General features: G+C 37.0%; 1 protein-coding gene across 1 annotated transcript in view; it reads left to right on the forward strand.

Annotated features, from left to right (window-relative positions):
- The window catches only part of col13a1 (collagen, type XIII, alpha 1), a 137,718-nt gene extending 117,089 nt beyond the window's left edge, over positions 1 to 20,629 (forward strand). The window contains exons 35-39 of the mRNA XM_069885600.1: positions 3,830 to 3,883; positions 5,467 to 5,502; positions 8,400 to 8,486; positions 13,917 to 13,955; positions 18,446 to 20,629. Coding sequence (XP_069741701.1) covers positions 3,830 to 3,883; positions 5,467 to 5,502; positions 8,400 to 8,486; positions 13,917 to 13,955; positions 18,446 to 18,478 — 249 coding nt within the window. The 3' untranslated portion in view covers positions 18,479 to 20,629. The remainder of the gene's footprint in view (positions 1 to 3,829; positions 3,884 to 5,466; positions 5,503 to 8,399; positions 8,487 to 13,916; positions 13,956 to 18,445) is intronic.
- The last annotated feature ends 372 nt before the right edge of the window (positions 20,630 to 21,001 follow it).

Raw genomic sequence — 21,001 nt, forward strand, 5'->3', positions numbered from 1 at the left:
TATGATGTATTACTGAAGACCATGAAGACAGTCGCATCATTCCTAAATCTCTCAATCTTTATTCCTCCTTTCACACAGTTATTCATTATAACTCCGATTCTGACTGATTTTCGACCCGGGTGGCCAACCTTTTAATTTTTAATTTGGACATACAGCACGATAACAGGCCATTTCAGCCCATGAGTCTGTACTGCTCAATTAACCTACGTCTTCAATGGACCAAAATGGCCTGTTACTGTGCTGTATGTCTAAATTAAAAATTAAAAGGATGGCCACTCCTGCTATAGACCTTTATTCTTCCTTGCTGTCTTCTTTGAAGTTACAAAGTTATCTCTGCTGATCATCCCTTTCTAGATTGTTACCAAGGCTTTAATTTGTGACATAGTTGTTCTCAGTTCTCCGTTTTTCCTATTGTGCACAAGCTGCACTGTATTGAGCTGACATTAATAAGTTACCACTGCTGCAACACACTTTGGAAGGTTGCCTCCACATTGCAATGCGATCTCCTCTCAACGCATCCAACCCAGTTTTTTATCCATCCATTCTATAATTGTAGAATTAGCGAGAATCTTGTAGACGCCCACTTCCTCCCAGAATTCGTTTTATCTGTGTGCATTGATTTTGTCAAGCCCAATAGTATCTTCCCACTGCAACACCCTGAGTTGACTTCACTTTGTTTCCAAACTCAGATTTCAGATTCAGATTTCAGGCTTATTATCAGAGTACATATATGACATCACATACAACCCTGAGATTCTTTTCCCTATGGGCGAGGCAGAATTACCACTTATTGGCAGTGCAAAACAAATCTGACTTAAGGTACACCTATAAACAAATAAAGAAATGTTAACAAACTGACTGCAATACAGCGAGAAAAAAAATTAATAAAGTGCAAAAGTAAGAATCCTTAAATAAGTCTATGATTGAGTTTGTTGTCAATATTTTTTACTTGTTGTTATCAATCAGTTAAAACTCCTGGATTAATCCATCTATTGTCACAAAACTTCAATGATTTGGCTGTTGGTGCAGTTTGAACAGATGAGAGACAAATCCTCTGATTAACAGCTTCCAAACTTTATGAATGGCTCTATTATTCATTGAATTGATGCTTTTGACTTCTTTGGCCAGGGAAGTCTTTTCCTCTGGGGCACCTCAAGTCCAAGTAATCCTCAATCCAACTAGGTTTCATCGACAGGTCTTCCCCAACATTATTATTGTCCTATTGGAGTTTTGATACCTTCTGTCCTGGTATTTCACCGCCATGTTGACCAATACCTTCTTTTCTTGTTGTCCTGTGGTGAATAATCATTACGGGAAAACAGCCAGTCAGCAGCACCAATCTACATGTTCTTAATTTACAATTATGTTCTCTGAAAATGCATCCCTTTTTAAATCCTGCACTTGTTAATAAAAATAGATAATTCTAAAATTAACAATTTTTAAATTGTTTCTTGACTTGAGCCAAGTTAATCAATCAACTCAAATTCTAGTAAAAACATAATGCTAGAGAAACTGAGCAGGTCAGTGTCCTTTATGTAGCAAAGATAAAAATACATAACCTGAATTTCCATCTGGGCACTCTCCAGCCAGATGGTATTAGCATAAACTTTTTCTGTTTCTGCTAACCTGCTCTCCCTTTCCCCCTCCCTTCCCCATCTTCTTTCGCTCAGCTCTCCACCCCCTTCCCTCTCTATTCGCCAAGCCATCGTCCTCTCCTTGCTGCTTTCCCTCCCTCCCTTCTCCACCTAATACCTACTACATTTGCGATCATGCTCTTCTCCACTTACCTTTTTATTTGGATGCCTGCTGACATTTTTCCCACACCTTGATGAAGCCTGAAACGTCGGTTTTGTATTTTAACCTTTGCTACATAAATAACACTGAGTTTCTCCAGCATTGTGTTTTTACTTCAACCACAGTGTCTGCAGACTTTCGTGGTATAACTCAAGTTCTTGGCTTTCCTCCCAATGGAAGTGGGTTCTTCCTAATCTATCAGTTCATTTTAATATCTTGCAAACATCATTCAAATCTGCCACAAACTTCTAAATGTACACAGCCTTAGTTTGTGTAATGTTATCTCATCATTTATCCTTTGGGGTCCAGGTAAGATCATTCTTACTTATCCTCCATGATTACTTTGTCCTTCCAATGGCATAGTGCCTAGTACCACACACAATACCTCCAGGTGTGATACAACCATGCATTTGTAAAGCTGTAATGTGATCACAAGTGTAACAAGCATCTGGAAGCAAAAAACAGCATTCCATTGGCTTTCATGTTTATTTTAAGCACAGAGAGGAGGCCCTTTGATTCCTCAGGAATGGAGGTCCATGGTGTGTAGATGGAGCTTCAAGAAGATGTGTGATGGAATCAATAATGCCAGAACTCAAGGAGAGAATGGACAGAGATAGTTATGGTAACACAATAAAAATGTCTCAATGTCACACTGAAAAGGTCTTTGAGGAGTGAGGAAGAAATCTGACGAGCAGGGTTTTGTTGATCCTAGAACCTTGCTAATTAAGGCAGATTATGGATGTATCCAGTTGTCAGAGAACAAATATCAACAGTCTCAGTTTTAAGGAATTAAACAGAATATCAGGGAATGAGGTGACAACATCCAAAGGGAGAAACAACCAAGAACTGAATCCAGTCATCACTCATTGATGGCTGGAGAAAGAAAACGTGGGAATAGATTCTGGAGAGAAGGCTGGGATTTCATACAGTCATTTCAAAGCCATTAATATTTAGCCAAGGATACAGATCAAAATTGCCTGACTCAGTGCAGATGGACCCAACATTCAATTTGACACATAAAACATGCATCAAAAGAACATTTTTGTTTTAAAATTCTCCAGAAATTCAAGTCTGATCAACACTTAAAGACAGACATCTGATTCCACCGGTTCCTTTTTTTTTAAGCACACGATTGTAGTACTCAAGAGGGATGTAATGAAAGTTTTAAGGAATTATAACTTTTTACTGAAAAAGATTATATTAGGACGAAACCGGGAAATGGTTTTCCTATTTTCAATGCCATAATGTTGACAGAATATCTGCATATGTCCAATCACTGTGTACTTTCCCCCTAACTCTTCCACACCTTCCAAATATTGTGCAAGCAAGCTGAGAGAGGGTGGGACTGAATTTGGGGATAGGGTGGGGGTGAGTTGGGGATGAGAGGGAACAGTAATGTTGATCTTTATAACTCATTCATTGCAATGGTGTACATGGAAATGTTGTTTTCATACCCTGCCCAATCTTGGCTATGGTGGAGAGAAAATTAAGGCAGGGGCACAGAGCCAATGTTGAGAGCAGATTGGGTAAAATTACCCCCATGCATCAGCAGACTAATCTTTTATGGAGGCCATCATTCTCTCAGGTGTGTACAAAGAAACCCAGACACAGACAGACATTTTCCCGTTCATTTCCCAGCAATAGTCATTGAATAATGACTTGGAATGCTAACCCTTGGCATTTAATCAATGATGTCAAATAAATGGGCAAAAAACCATGGTGGTCCCGGTCAGTATGCCTCAGTTCTACACAAGTTGATTCAATTACTGATCAGCAAAGCATATATATTTGTAAATGCAAACCTTGCTTAAGAAAGATAAAGTGTGACCCATCTGAATGTTTATGGTGGAACATAATCATGAGCACATGTGCAATGTAAGTATTCAGACATGAAAGCGAGCTAATCCCAACGTGGAATTTTATTTGTTGTAACTTGAAGTTAGTGTCAAAAGTGCAGATATAAGGAGCATCTTTTACTTTGATTGTGTGGACTGTCTGCTTGAAGCGTTTAATTTAATTGTTGGTTTTGTTTTAGGGCGATAAAGGAGACACTGGAATTCCAGGAGCAATGGGACCACGGGGACTACCTGTAAGGAAGCTGGTTAACAGTTTGTGTTCAGCAATTTTAAGTAATGCAGCTGGTGAGATTTGAGGTTACTTCAGTGTGTCTAAAATTCAAGAGCAGGGGGTCAAAATCTAGATTCTAATTCAAGTGCTGGACGTCTTGATTTAAAATTGGTTTGGTTCAAGTCAAATGCAGTAAGTATTATTATTCCAGTGTACAATAAAACTAACAGGATATTTATTAAAGTGATCAGCAAAACACTCTCTTTATATCTCTATAATCAAAATTATCTGAAGGTTTCCCTCCACCTTTGGAAAATTGACATGCTTAAATTCAGGAACTCCCTCGGTTACCTATCTGATTAAAGTATAATTCAATCCATAAAAAGTGATCTCGTGTGTCTGCTTTACTGATTGGCAGATGTCTTGCTTCTATGATTTGATTGGTTACATTGGACAACAATTTTTTTCAAATGGTTTGCTTCCTGAAAAAAAATAGGAATTATGACAACTTAAAGCTGAACACAAAAATCATTTCAGCTTTGCTGTATCTAGGAAGTTGGAGAAACATTAAATTAACTTGTATTGAATTTAGCATGTTTAACCACATCATGACGCTGACACATTGCGTTAGTTCAACTGACCTAAAAATCTTTTACTGCTGATCTTCATTTGTACTCAGCATCTGATGCCTCTTGTGTCAGTTCCAACAATAGTCATCCAGCATTGATGGATTCCAGTTGCCCTGAGACCGCTTTTCCATGGTCATAGTGTCCTGGTGAAACCTTTCACCATGTTCATCACTGACTGCACCATGATCAGCCGGGAAGACGTCCAAGTGCGAATGCATAAAATGAATTTTCAATGACACGCTGCCCTTCATGGTTTTGTATCCTTGATGTGGACTTAAAATATATCAGAAAATCATAGAAGTAGGTTATATCTTAAAAAACGGAATGTAACAGGAACATTTTCAGGTGATTTTCATGATCAGCAGCCCAAAATTCATAAAATACACCCAAAAATGTTCAGGAAGCAAAATCTTCGTTGTCCAGTGATCTTCTTCTTCTTTGGCTTGGCTTCGCGGACGAAGATTTATGGAGGGGGTAAAAAGTCCACGTCAGCTGCAGGCTCGTTTGTGGCTGACAAGTCCGATGCGGGACAGGCAGACACGGTGGCAGCGGTTGCAGGGGAAAATTGGTTGGTTGGGGTTGGGTGTTGGGTTTTTCCTCCTTTGTCTTTTGTCAGTGAGGTAGGCTCTGCGGTCTTCTTCAAAGGAGGTTGCTGCCCGCCAAACTGTGAGGCGCCAAGATGCACGGTTTGAGGCGATATCAGCCCACTGGCGGTGGTCAATGTGGCAGGCACCAAGAGATTTCTTTAACTAATGAATGGCATGTCTCCCTCCCGGTCAAGATCCTACTGGAAATTAAGGCAATAATTTCCACCCACTCTCTTGCTCTCTCTTTATTTAACCAGTGGACCCTTCAATAGCGGCTGGCCATTGATGATGTCACATCAGTGGATTCATACCAATAGTTACTGCTGAGTGTAAGTTGTATAATTATGAATCAATTGGAAAACCGTAACATCTGCCAATGTCTTTTTCAGGGTTCACTCGGACCAAAGGGTGAAAAGGGAAGCCGGGTAAGGGTGAATGACCCTCTGAATGGTCTCGTTTATTTGTACAACTAATTCTAATTTGCACGAATAATTGAAGTAAAGAACAGGCCTTTTACCAGGACCATATTTTCCCCTGAATGTTACCATTTGGAGGTGTGCAAAAAAACAAGCCATGTAACAAACAGTAACAAATTTTCTACCAAATTCAATCGGGGACGCCTTCATGCCCATGAATTAACCTCTTAGAGACCTCAAATATCTGTTTATTTCACATGATATGTCATGGAGAGCAGGTAGCAGTCTCCACTACTTACTCAACACTAACACTTATATTTCTACTGAGAGAGATAAACAAGCTTTTACAGAAATTATGATAATGCATTTAAAAACTTTGGAGACCACTGACTACAGTTTTTTTTTAATTAAAACCTTACTTTTGTCTAATTGTAAGAAATTTTCATTAACCAATGTTAATGTTCTTGTCTACAGTCAAGGCTGTAGCTTCCAAATAATGTCTTGCTGAACAGAATTAGTCAGGTCTAGGTGCTGTATTAAAATGGGCTGTATGCCAACTATGTTAATGTCAATATCTCTACATGAAATGTCTTCCACACCTCCTGGGAAATATCAAGTGAGAAACTGTTTTCTTCTTCAGGTTTATAAAGGAATGTTTAAGACCAACCATGCAAGAACTCAGGCAATAATGATTTAGAATGGTAGGGAGGTTTTTGCTTGAATAATGATTAAAGATTATGGTGCCATAGAACTCTCCAACAGAGAAATGGAGCCTGAGGCCCACCTCACCTATAGTGAATCTTTTGTTCATACACACATCCCATTTGCCTACATGAAGACAATGTCCTTCCATGCCTGTATGATTAAATGTTTGCCTCAATGCCTCTAAAATGTTGTATTGTATCTGATTCCAGTCCCTTCTCTGGAAACGTATTCCAGAAATCACTTTCTGTGTGAAAAAAATTACCTCTCATATGTCTTTAAAGTTTTTACACTTATCTTGAACCCGATGCCCTATTCTTCTTGGTTCTTAATTTGATATGTTCTGAATATCGATGATGATTTATGTCAAGTGTCTCAGCATAACAAGGTGCAGGGAGAGGATGTGTGAGTCAAATATCTCCCTTGTATCAAATTAAAATGAAAGCTGAAATATTCACATCTGTAGTGAAAGAAGTCGATTTTTTTCCATATTTTTCTTATGACATTGAAGGACACCATCAGTCAGAGTCAGAGTTGGTTCCCAGAGCGTTTTTCTCTGTCAACTATTCCCTCTCACGTCCACCTTCGTGCTGGAGACCAAGGCATTTCTCAGAATCTATTCACTTGATGTTAAATTACCACTTTTCAAAAGTGCACAAATATTGTACTCATATTGATGAGTGGACTTGGCCCACTAATGTCTTTTTTGTATTGTTTTTCCACTCACATACCATTTTAAGTCATCCCTTACTAATCACAGAGCACCTGTGGCATAGGGGATGTGTGAGTGGAAAGAAAAAGTTTGAAAACCACTTGTTTATAAGGTGACTAAACTTTAATAAAGTGCCCACTGTCATTTCTTTTCAGTTTCAAAATAATGAAAAATAGGGAATTGATGGACTTATTAAGAGACTTTAGCCGACTATTTTGCTCTCAGTTTTTTTGCTGATTTTTGAGTATTGATCTTTATTGGATTGGATCTACGTTATGACTTTTGAAACATTGACATGAATGGGATGGATTGGTTATAAAGGGTACATTATCACATATGTTTCCTGATTTTTCAATTTTCTGCCATTACTGCCGAGAAAAAAAATGCAGATGTACATCTAGATGTAATTTATATAGCTTGTTATTAAAACGTTAGTAAAAAAGCATGTGTTTTTAACACTCAGAGGAAAATATTGTCCTGGTAGCCAGCAAGGTAGTGATCATTATAATAATCAATGACTAGAAATATGAACCTTAACCAGATCTCAAGTATTATCAAGGATACAAGTAAACCTTAATGAAAAAGATTTATTTAATTTTCAAAGTATCTGTTTGATTTAAAACAAATCTCTTCTAAATTGAAAATTCTCATCTTGAATTCTTTAATTTTGAAGTTCATCATACAAAATAATCCCAAATCAAACAGATATACAAATAAAAATGTTGCTAGTTTGAATGTGTGTGTGTCATTTTGTAGATTCTTAAATTATACTGTATTGGTTTTTTTGCTTTGCTTTATTTTCTCCTGTTTTCTTATTACTTCCAACAGGTCTGCCTTACCCCCTTTATTCCTTCCTTCTGTTCTACATTAATCCTAGATTATCCTCCTTACTCCTTCCTGAAACAGCATTTCCTTTTTCCTGACAATGATCCTTTTGTGCGAGCTAGTCCATAACAGCTCAATCTCTCCTTCACCCAAACTAATGAATATTTTGATCCTCTAATTCATTATGTAATTTGTTTTGATGTTGATAAGGAGACACTAAGCATTGATAAAGTGCCCACTGTAATCTCTTTCTAACTTCAAAATAATATAAAGCAGGGAATTGATTCTGTTTTTTCATTGTATATTCAACTCCTTTTTTTTCAATCTTCTTGCTCCACATTGTGTTCTGTGCAAGAAAACAAATAACTAAATCTTCCAATAAAGAAAAAAATCTCTAGTGTTTTCAAAGACTGAAGGATTATATATGCTTGTGAGATCAGCTAATCTGAGATCACAAACAATTTTCTGTGAGTGGAAGTACATCTTAAGAATAACTCCTTTACAAACCTAATGCTACTGAAGTTTACAATCAAGCATATCTGTCCTAATTATTTATACATTGATAAAGCAAATGTTTTGAGCTAAAATCAGGAAATGTTACTTCAACATTTTTCTCCCCTTTTTCTGTAACATTTTTTTCTTTGACTAATAAAAATATTGTTTACAGGGGGAGAAGGGAAGGAGAGGTGCTAAAGGGCCTAAAGGGGATAAGGGAGACCAAGGAGTGCCTGGATTAGATGCACCTTGTCCATTGGTATGTTCTCATGATGTAATTGACAATGTCAGGTATTGTAATGGAAAAATAAGGGAGGAAGTAAAACCCCAACCTAATTGTACCACTAACTTGGACTCTTCCACTGCAACCCTGAAGACTGTTTTTACATTTTGATAGATAATTACTTGGACACAGCTCAATTTCAATTGGCTGAAAGTAGTGCACTAAATGCACAATATGGTTTCAGAGTTACACTTGATGTGTGGGCTACATTAAGCAAGGCCTGGATGCTGTCCAGTGACAAATGTCAATTCAAAAGCTTTTTACCTGCTGCATCTGAATGTCTTAATTCTTAACAGCAGCCAAAGAGCTTTCCTGGCCTTTGAGTTGGTCATTGTGACTACAGCAGATCTGATGGTGGTGCATGAGAGTTTCCTTTACGGTACTTAATGGACATCAAAAGAAAGAACTATTTCTGACAGCAGGTCACTTGTCACAGGTTGACTTGTCTGCTCCAATGTCCTCCCTCCTTTCTCCATCTATGTGAAAGTTGGTTCAAAATGCATTTGTATTAACCAAGTCAGTTCATTTTGTAAACAGGGATTTCGAGGCTTTAAAGGAGAAAAAGGTGAACCGGGCTTACCTGGCCTGGATGGGCTTGACGCCCCTTGCCCATTGGTATGGTGTTATGTCCCTCCCCTTCCTGCATGTTAATCATTGTAATCAACTTTCATGCATGCTGGTGAACTAATAACTCCAAATGCAACCTGAAAGTGCTATTTCATCCCCACGTAATCATCAAAATCAGTGATGTCTATGCTAATTCATTTAGTTTGAAATATTTGTTCAACGTGACTGTAACTTTGGTTACATGTGCAAAAAAATCCTCAAATAAATTTATAACAATATTGCAATTTTTGAAAAGAACCCTTTTCCAAATAATACACAAGATAGATTTTGGCATAACCTGTTGGCAAAAAAAAAGCAAAAAAGTCGATCCATTTAAGAAGCAAGAAATATAAAATGAATACAAGTTTGACTGATTTATATAGCAATAATTTCATTACACTTCAAAAATATTTAATTAGCACAAAATAATTGGGAGGAATATGAAAAATGTCATACAGATGTCGAATTAATGTTTATTCTATGGTCCCTGAATTTCACATTTGAAACTTTACATTTCTAATCATTGTCCCATCAAGATGTTTTGGTCAGTGAAATTTCTGTTATCACTCATGAAAATACTTACTGACAACTCGAAAATGAAACTGAAGTAAGTTTAGATATGAACAAAATGATAGAGCAAATCAATTGTGAAAGCTTCTATGACATTGAAGACAATTTTTTATGGAGAAAAATATGTGATACTTCATTTCCACTTTTTCCTGTCATTTGTCAGTAGACCTTTTCATTTATGCAACAAACAAAAAAAAACACTTAAAATTTTGATAACAAATTAAATTTGTGTTAGATATGAATATTCCACAAGACCATAAGCACTTGCATTGAGAACTGCCCTGTTCGATTTATAACCCTCAAATTATATTGGTTATTTATCTTATTGCTGGTGGTGGGATCTTGCTGTGCTCAAATTGGCTGCTGCTTTTCTTGCATTATAACAATGCCTGCACTTCAAAAGCTCTTCATTGGCTGTAAAGCGCAAGGATATCACGAGGTCATGAAAGCCAGACAAAACTGCCATTTATTTTCATTTGTTGACAATTAAACAATGCTAACCAATATTCTGTGAAAGAGTTGGCCTTCTCATTTTAGTGGCTTCATCCTTCCTTGCAACTTCAAAAGTCAAGCATTCACATAGAGTTTCCCTTACTTATTTAATGCTGCTGCAGTAGATTTTCTTGCAGAATCCTCTCTTATTTATAATTTTGATGCTCCTGTTTCCCTTTTCAAAACCAATTAAGAATTAACAATTCCTCACTCCTTTCCTACCCTTCCTTCATTGCCACTTTCTGAAAATCCTGTCCTGAATGCATTACAACAGAGTACCAATGGGTTAACATTAATTACCTTATTATCATTCTTACGTCTAAATAAATTAATCTTTTTAATTGTGCATCAGTAAGAAATCAAATTCTCCTATTTTTGTAAGAACCAAGAGTAATATAGGCATCCTTTCTATAATATAAAACATATTTTAATTTTGTGAATCTTTTCTTTAAGTTTACAGATCTTGTTTTAATTGCAATAAGTTTTAGTGAACCATTCTTCCCAGTGCCAGCGCAATGCATGACCAGATATTTTAAAGCTTGCTTAAATTTTTTGCGTTTGGAATCTATATTTCAAAAGAAAGCATGTCGCTTACAACTGTCTAGTCACAAGCAAATGTACTTTTTATTCAATGAGATACAGTAATCACATAATTTAAATACTATTTGCCTCATTTGGGTAATTTGCTAGTTTCGTAGAAAGCTAGCAAAGCAGATGATGGTATGAGAGTGAAATTTAACCTATTATGTTGGCCAAGTGTAGTAAGAAAGTTTTTCTTTTCAGTGTTAGGGTGATGTCTTGTAATGTGAGCACTGCCTCGAAGAGCTGATGCCAAAGTTTTTCTGATCACATTAATGAGTCAAAGCTCAAACCAACATTGCAACTGTTTAATATAGATTTAAAATGATGGTAGTATCAGCATTTCAACACAGAGAAGCATTCTGTATTTCCTTTCAAGTCATATGATCTTAATCCACTTTGAAATAAATGGGTTAGTGCCCACACTAGAATAGTAGATCCAAATGTAAACTAGGAACGTGTTAAGTACGTATTCTACTCATGACAACAATTTCTAGATCATATGATTAAATTGAACTCTAAGCTGCATGAAAGCCTTCTAGAGGAAATAGAGCAGGCTCATTGACCTGCTATGGGTAGTATCTAGGAATTATCTGTGAATACAAGGAAAAATCAGCTTCCTGAAGGAATGATATTTGGAGCTTAAAATCATTTATCCACTTTTGAATTAACCCACTGTTTGAAATCCTCATGGCCAGCAGTCCTATCTCTTCTTTAGTAGCATCTTGCTACATTGGAGGATTGTATAGATCAGTGGTTCCAAACTTTTCAGGCTCCTGCCCCCCTCTTAACGTCCAAGACACATCTGGAGTGCCCCCCACATACAATGACGTTTGGTGGGGTTAGTGGCCTCACCAAGGGGGTGGGAGGGTTAGTGGCGACACTGAGCTGGGTTGGGAGGGGTTTAGAGGCAGGTAATGGGAGAGTTGAGCAGGGTGTGGGGATTAGTGGTGGTGCTGAGAGAGGGGGTATGGTGGCACTGTGAGGGGGTGTGGCGGCATTGAGAGGGGGGTTACTGACACCGAGACCAGCTCTCGCGAGAACGCCTCGGTGCCATTTAGTTTGCTCATTACAGCCACCCGAATCTGGCCAGAAAATTACTTTATTAAATTTTGCACCAGACTGAATAATGACAAAATGGAAGTTTCGGAACGGCCTCTTTTTTCTCACCGCCTTCTTGGATCTTTCCACCGCCCACAGGAGGAGCGGCAGCGCCCACTTTGGGAACCACTAGAATAGATAATAGATTTATTGTACCGTTCTATAACAACATTGAATCCTATTATAATATTAACCAAGTGAAAGATAACTTTGGAATTTATGAAGCTGAGTAGATATTAAGTCAAAATTTGTCCACAGTTAGCAGAGTGAAAAGCTCCCAATAATTTCCAGGATTTCCCACTGGCAATAGCCTTGTCATTTTTTCTTTTGTTTTTAGGCATACAACACAGTAACAGGCCCTTTTGGCCCACATGCCCCTGTTGCCTGATAACACCCAAAAGACCCACAAAACCCCAATACATTTTGAATGGTGGGAGGAAACTAGAGCACCCGGAGAAAACCCACACAGACACGGGGAGAAAGTACAAACTCCTTCCAGAAGGTGTGGGATTTGAATCCCAATCCCACTCGCTGGCGCCGTAACAGTGTTGCACTAACTGCTACACCCACCGTGCTGCCCTAAAATGAGTGAGTCTTAGACATGTGCAAAGGTGGCAGATGATAGAGTAAACAATGGTTCCAACTAACATTGTAGGGCAAAATTAAACTGCAAATGTCTGAAATCTGAACTACGAAATATTGAACATGTCAAGGAACATCTATGGAGAGAGGTACAGAGCTAACCTTTCAGGTCAATGCTCCTTCATTAGATGATCAGAAATTGGAGACTTATCAAGCCAGAACATGAATTATTTCTCTGTCCATGGGTGGGGTCTGACTGACTCACTATTTACAGTACTTTATACTGTTTTCAATTTCAGGTCCCAAATATCAGCTTTCTTTCAAGATTCTTTTGAGGGTAAAGACTAGAACAGGCTTTAACAATAGTTGATCAAGGGGATAGGTTGGAAAACTCCAAGAATCAAAATAAATAGGTGATGATATAATAAAGATCATGATACATCATTTTCTGAGGCTGTAAAATATTGAGAGACATGAAGATTGTGTAAAGACATGTGTAAGGAGATTAAGAACATAGTTAAGATGTTTCTGTCAAATCTAGTCAATTCAGTGGCTCAGAGATTAGAGCACTGGCCTTGTAAACCAGGGGTTGCGAGCTCATCCCCTCGCCAGGGCTTCATCTCTGTGAGGGGCACTGGAAGACTCTCTGTCTTCCTTAGAATGGACAAAATTTAAAGAATTGCAAGTATGTTGCATTCTAAATGTGTCATTACATGACAATACAGAATAAACTCCCACAATAAATAAGTTATCAAATAGCAATTCAGTTGTTGTTCTGGCCAAAGAAACCTGCAATTATTGTTGCCATGACAGTAATCAAAGATTTGATTGAAAGTGAAAAATCATTTGATCGAAATTGGTATAATTGTGATTGAATATCTGGATAACAGTTCGTCATGGTACTTTTAATCTTTGCATTCACAAATCAGAGTACACTTTAAAGATTACATTTCAGTTTTACCTTATTAATTAAAATGAATAATAGCTTCAAGCAAAATACTGAGATTACATCAAATATATCCAAATATTGATATGTATTCAGGAAAAAGGCTTCTCCTAGACAGCAAGCTAGATTTTTCAAAAGCAATGTTTCCTGCCTCAATATCAAACACATCATTTTTTTCTCTCCACAGTGTTGTTTTAATAGTGTCTGCCAGCCATTGGATTGATTCAATGCAGCAAAATCTTGATCATTAAAAAATCCTCTAAATATATCCCAGGCCCTGTTTAAATGAGAAAATGTGTCGCTCTCAAGTAACTGCACTATTCGAGCATTGCTGTTCTCTATTGGATCTGGTTCTAGTTTCCTACCTTCCTTCAAGGCAGTTTCCATCACAGTTAAGATATTTTTGAGGAAATAGTAGAAAGGGAAGCAGAAATCGAAAATTTATTTGAATAGGAGACATAGAATTACATTTTAAAAACAAGGAAAGGAAAAGATATACGTATAAATATTTTCTCTGCTTGGAATTACAGGGTGAAGATGGTTTACCTGTACAGGGTTGTTGGAATAAAGTAAGTCATTTTAAATTTATTTGAATTTGAGCATGTTTGTGTGAAGCAATAGATTCATCAGAATGAAAAGAGACTCATCTTTGAATTGAGTGGAAACCCAAGTGTGTGTAGCATGGAAGTTGCTAAGCCTGGTCATACTAAATATGCTAGATTATAATCAATTTTAAATTTAAATTGTATCATTTTTATGTTTAGACATTCATCACAGTAACTGGCCATTTCAGCCCAGGAGCCTGTGCCGACTAATTACACTTAATTAACCTACGCCCCCGGTACATTTCAAACGATGTCCCTGGGGAAAACACGTGCAGACGCAGGGAGAACGTACAAACTCCTTACGCATCCCAGTCCTGATCGCTGGCACTGGGACAGTTTTGTGCTAACCTCTAAGCCAACCATGATGCCCTAAATACCACAGGTTAAAAACATGATGGTCAACAAATATGATATGATCTCTTGAGTAGTTCGATTTGGGCAGGGCTTCTTCTACTATTATAACCAGTGCTGGCCTTAACAATGGCTTCCCTGACTTTTTTCTTTTATATTAAAGCCCTTATTGACTCTGACAATTAATCATGAGTTTCAGATGTAAAATTGCTTCCAATTAAAGATGAGTATACATGCTTAAGAAAGTAGAAATAAATTGTCAAATGCACATTGGACCTAGTAAAGCAAAACAGTGCCCCTGAAAAATAATAGTAGCTGCAAAATGTATGAAGAACTGCAGTTCAAAATGCAAATAGTTGATTGAAAATCATCTGAAATGGTAGAAATCTGTTGACACATATGAGGCCTAAATATATATATGGCAAGTTGGGCTTTAATCAGGAATTGTCAGATTATTGGTTAAAATATATAAACTTGTAATGGCAATTATCAACTATTTTTGTACCTTGAACATTGAAATTAACCCACCATTCATTAGCCTTATTTACAGATTTTTTTTGTGGTATACAAATCGATGATCTCAAATGAGAAATTCTATTCTCATATTGGCAAAGAATGAGGCTATTCAGCCCTTCGATTCCATTTTCAATCCCTGTGGAGAAAAGTTTAAACATTAAAGAGTTTTGTTGCTACATTATCTTATTTAAATACATTACTCTATTACAAAGAGTACATTAATGATCAGAGGAATCAGGATTATATCGCATCATGTAATTTTTGAAATTTCAAACTGTGTTCCCTGACGATATAAAGTGAAAACATTCCATACAATTTGTCTCAATTAAAATTGGGAACGGTGATTATTTCTTTGGTAGATGGGGAGCAACCAGTTGATAAAAAGAAAAAAAAAGTGAGGACCTAAAAGAAACAATCATGGGCATAAAATAATCAAATGTGATCAACTTTAATAGCAAATTCAAGTGATAAATGTGCATTGGCCTCCTTGTGGATCAGCATCAAGGATAGCGATAGCTCATTTAATTGTCCCTTTTTATTAATATTCCATGATGCCTTGGTTTGAAGTGATGTTTAAACTAACCTACATTTACTTTCTCTCTTTGCAGTGATGATGATCTAATCTCAGAATGGAGTGTGTACATAGAATATTTATTTTTATACAGTTTTTGCAATTATAAAAGTTATCTTTTTAAAAACTTACATATTTTAATAGCACATTTTGTATAAATTGTATTAAATCCTGTGTTGTCTACCATTGTCTTTGAATTCATCAGCTACTCTTGTTACATAATACTGCAGTTATTATTTGCATGATATTTGTGCATAATTATAAAGAGCCACTGCTGCATTATAATTTATTGTATCATATGAAGAGGGCAACACTTAACTGCAGATCTGGTTATTTGAAATCATTGCCCCAAGCCACGCATTGCAGTCCGTGTGCACTCCTGTCAGGGATTTATTTGCGTCTTCATGCTGAAATAACACTTATTGCACAAATATTGTATGAGTTAATCTGATATAAGAAAAATAAATTACTTCAGCAGAGGTTACTGTTAATGAAAGATGAAAAGAGGCAGATGCATTTTTTAAAATTTTGAATGTCAATCCATATAAAATAATCATATTTCCAACACAGGACTAATAACAGTAAAGAATGCAGAGCTGTTGTCTCAGCATTTTTATGACAGCTGTGGTTAATGTGAAGATGAAGTATTGTATAAGATCCAACCTTCGCTAATACTTGTAGATTACTCTAATTCCTGACCTTTTGCAACTTGGAGCAGAATTAGCTGATGAGTTGCTGGGTGTAATAATCCCTAAGAAACTACTGCCTGCTCTTCTTGCTGAAGTTGAATTCATGATTAGAAATAGCAGGAGACACCAATAAAGGCATCACCTGACATAGTCCACATGAATAAAGCTTGCTATGTGTTTTTAACTATAGTAATTGCATGGTTCTGAGAAATGTCATTAACCCTTTTTTTGAGGATTTAGATCAGTGGTTCTCAACCTTTTTCTTTTCACTCACATATCACTTTAAGTAATCTCTTTGCCATAGATGCTCTGTGATGAGTAAGGGATTGCTTAAGGTGGTACGTGAGTAGGAAGGGAAGGTTGAGAACCACTGCTCTGGACCCAATTGTTACTGAAATATTTTGCTTGAGAAAAATTGTCATTGGTCCATTTCCTTTGGAATTATGAAATCGTGCACATAATGAGTCAATTATGTACAATTAAAACAGTGGTCTTCAAACTTTTTCTTTCCTCCCCCATGCCACCTGAAGCAATCCCTTTCTAATCGAAAAGCACCTATGGCACATGGAATACTTAAAGTGGAATGTGAGTGGAAAGAAAAAGGCTGAGAACCACTGATTTAGATAGTCTAAGGTTTATCTATATATAAAATATATATAAAAGATGGTTATGTATTCCAGCTATCCACTTTCCTCCAATCAATTGCTTTAGGATCTGTAAGATGAGTTCAGTATTGAGCAATTTTTAGCCCATAGAGATACTGCAATCAAATGTGTTTCACTTCAGCTTTCTTAGTCATAGGCAACAAAATCCAGAGGAAAGCATTTAGTTTTTTTTTTAACCCTGTGCTGGTTCTTTAATAGTGTTTTCCAATGAATCCTATCTCCTCCTGCTCTTTCTCCATTCACCTGCATATGTTCTTTCTGTCCTTGTCATTTATTCAATTCCCATAATGAATCAGGTTCTACTGGTCACTCCAGTGGAAGAGTAGGTCATGAACAAATGATGAATAAATAACCAAAGTTTTATTAAACTGTTAATTTGGGTTACTTTCTTCTTTATCTTGTATTTTCTTTATTACATTAACCATTCCCAGCTCCCTTTAATTTAAAGTTAACAATAGGCACAATGTTAAGTGATTTTTTTGGGGGGAGGGGGAAGACTTCCAAACTTCTACCGCCCCATGCAGCAATTCCCATCTTCATTCTTTGAACACTGCTCAAACATTTCAACTTGATTCCCTTACCTTCACCCACAACCAGCCTTTAGAATATTGAAAATTTAAATCATATCACCCCGAGCATTCTAATTCTATGAATTCCACCCACAGTTGAGCAATTTGTTCCCTTAATTTCATCATTGAATTCCCTTGGTCTCAATGTGTGAATCCAAATCCACCCAAGACCAATATCTCTCCAAAGGGATAATCCTCCTAATGTTGTCTAATCAAGGCTTTCAACGGCAGCATTATAACTTCTACCTCATGAAGTCTTTTGTACAAATCTCAATGGTCAGTTAGTTTATAATGTTTATTATCTTTCCATAACATTTTAATCATCTAAGCACAGAGAATGTCCACTTCCCGCTCTCTTTAGATTTCATTTTCCACTTTTCGCCATGTCTTTTCTCTCTGTGATCATAAGGGGTGATTTCATATTTACTTACATTTATATCCATTTGTTAAAGATTAGCATCTATAATATCTCCTCAGAGTCTGATATTCATTCTGGTGAGGACATTCCCTCTCCTTGTATTGGAGCCAAACCTGAATATATCATCTCAACCATCAATAAAAATGGCAACTAAGATAGATCCAGGCAGGAGATCACATCACATTGTGTTGGTTAAAGTATTGGCCCATCATTCCTACTTTGTCTCTCACAACCTGGCCAATTTTCAGGTTAGAGCAATAGTCTATCTTTAATGCCATGGGATTCTTCTTTTTCATCAGTCTCTTGGCCTAATGCTGACCCAATGCCTTTCCATGTGTTTAATATTCCTAGGAAATTCCCCCCCCCCCCTACTCACCCCCATAACCTCACAGATGTGTGATGGTGACAATGGTCTAATAAGGAAAGTAATTGAACATAGGTATGGAGATTGATCAAACCATCCAGCCTACAGACAGGTTAAATATGAAACCTTTTTTGAAACATGTGCCCCAAAAAGGACTGCAGATTAGTGATCTGATGGTCTCTAATCTGAACACCGTTTGCTTCAGTGAAATTGCATGTTTCTGCTCTGATACTGGATTTGCGGTGAGTGAACTTTGCTGTGACTGTCACCTGAAGTGACAAATGCTGAACAATGTATTTACCTACTACCAGGGTCAAACTCCATGGCTAAATGCTAAAAAATAACAAATTTTGCCAAAGCCGGAATGATTTGGAAAGGTCTGCAGAGCAACGTTCCATGGCTCCTTGTGAAAAAAAAAGAGTTTGACACAAACACAATGGAGGAACGGCATGCTGGAAGTTAGAGAGTATCAGAATGGGACTTTTGCTGCACAGTGACCATTTGTGTACTGTAGTCACTGATAGCTGAGGATTGAGCCATGTTCTTCCTTAAACATCCAGGTGGCATGCGAGAAGCGACAAAATATCCTCATACGTTTTAACTGTGGGACTAAAGGATCTGTTTTTCTCAGATCGAGATCTTTTGCACAGGAATGGTCTGTTGAGCAGTTTCTTTGAATCTATATTTTTGGTCGTCCTTTAGTGGCCACAGCCACTGTGGATTTAGTTTTTCTTCTGAAAGAGGGAGAGAGAATTACACTGCCACGTATGAAATGATTCCTTTCAATAGATATGCTTTTGGGTAACTGACCAGAACTGCTGGCAGTTTTCATCTTTTTACTGGTGATGTTTCAATAACTTTGTATCATTCATTAAAATAAGTGATTGGTATCATCACCTTTTATTCAAAGCTTGTTTTGTTACTTTTTGTGCATTTTGAGATTTTTTTTTAAGATCAAGGGGCAATTACTTCCCATTCACCTAGAAGATTCGTGGTCTGTTTCTTAGACAACTGCATTTAGATTTCAAAATCTGAGCGCTTTTTTAAAACTTCACAAGCAAATCAAGAGCTCTGTCGATCAGACACAAACCAGACCAGAGTAATCTTTGGGCTTCAAAGAAAATGATTCTTCTCATGCTGATCTAATGATGGAACTGATCAGTGTACATTGTAAAGAAGCTCGTGTTTTAAACAAAGTGCAGGTGGTCTGCAGAAAAATAATATTAATATTTATGGCCTATTAAAATCATTTTTTGAAAACACTTATGCATGCTTGATTACATTGTTACTTATTAACAACTGAGATCTCTATGACACATGCCTTTTTAATATGACCGTGTGAGGCATCCATTCATTCCTATCCAAGCAATCATTTTAGCTTTTGTAAGTTGTAATGTTATTGAAGATGATTAAATTCCATTTTGCTGTCATTCCTGACACAGCACACAGAGGGTGGCCAGAGACCCTTTAGCTCATCTTGCATGTGCCATGTCTTTGGCAGAGCTAATCGGTCTAACTTCCATCAAACCAGTGCTTTAACACCTAGTGTTGGGGTCTGAACCTGCGTAACATACTTTTCCATTACATTGGTTCCAGCGAATCGATCGGTTGAAGTTACGCAAGCAAGGTGCACGTGCACATTCAGGAGAAATTTTAAAAAACATTTAAAGAGTTGTAAAAATTACTTTTAAGCTTTTTCTAATGAATAAATCTCAGCAAATATGTTCTGACATCTGAAAATCTACTTTTTTTTTCTTATCCTCCCATTCTGGAAAAGCCTTACAGATTTCATTTTTTTGCTAGCCTCTGTTTTACAACAAATATCTTTGCTGTAGGAGTTATTCACTACAGTCGTCACATAGCTTCAGAAATGATATGTGCTATGTTTTTCATTTGTATTGGTCAGTTTTAATGCCACTTTCAATCTTGCATATTACATAACTTATTTTAAATGCTTTGAACCAATTTGTTGAAGTTTATACACGAGCATTAACAATCATGAAAAAGACATTTACAAAATTTTTATATCAAGATTTGTTTTTGTAGTATAAGATGTATGATACTATAAAATACTTGTAAATGAACTTGTATTATATATTTTTGAGTTTATCATGTCAAGAACATTGAAGGAGATCAGTAAATATGACTCCAATTTCCAGTTTATTTTTGCAAAACAATAGAGGTCTGTTTGTTGACAGAGTCTATTTGCAGATTATTCACATTTACTAATTGCATGCGGAATCTTTGATTGTACATACATCTTTTTATGAAGTCTATTTTTCAAGAAAAAGTCAAATGGATATTGTAATTTGCTACACCTTTGCCTTTAATGCAGGTAACTTTACCACTTGGGATTCTGATCCGAAGATATCATTTATTTTACCCTGTCCAATTGTAAAGGGTTTTAGATAATCTGTGACTTATGACAATATTTAGCTTTATCTGTTTTTGTCTGTTATATCTGCTGTACAGAACATAAAATTTTAAAACTGAAATTCCATTCTGTTGTTACTTTATTAATGATAACAAAGAAAAGGTAATATATGAATATTCTTTTTTTTTTGGCTTGGCATCGCGGACGAAGATTTATGGAGGGGGTAAAAGTCCACGTCAGCTGCAGGCTCGTTTGTGGCTGACAAGTCCGATGCGGGACAGGCAGACACGGTTGCAGCGGCTGCAGGGGAAAATTGGTTGGTTGGGGTTGGGTGTTGGGTTTTTCCTCCTTTGCCTTTTGTCAGTGAGGTGGGCTCTGCGGTCTTCTTCAAAGGAGGTTGCTGCCCGCCAAACTGTGAGGCGCCAAGATGCACGGTTTGAGGCGATATCAGCCCACTGGCGGTGGTCAATGTGGCAGGCACCAAGAGATTATT

This window comes from Narcine bancroftii, chromosome 6 (assembly GCF_036971445.1).
Source record: "Narcine bancroftii isolate sNarBan1 chromosome 6, sNarBan1.hap1, whole genome shotgun sequence".
Classification (NCBI taxonomy): domain Eukaryota; kingdom Metazoa; phylum Chordata; class Chondrichthyes; order Torpediniformes; family Narcinidae; genus Narcine; species Narcine bancroftii.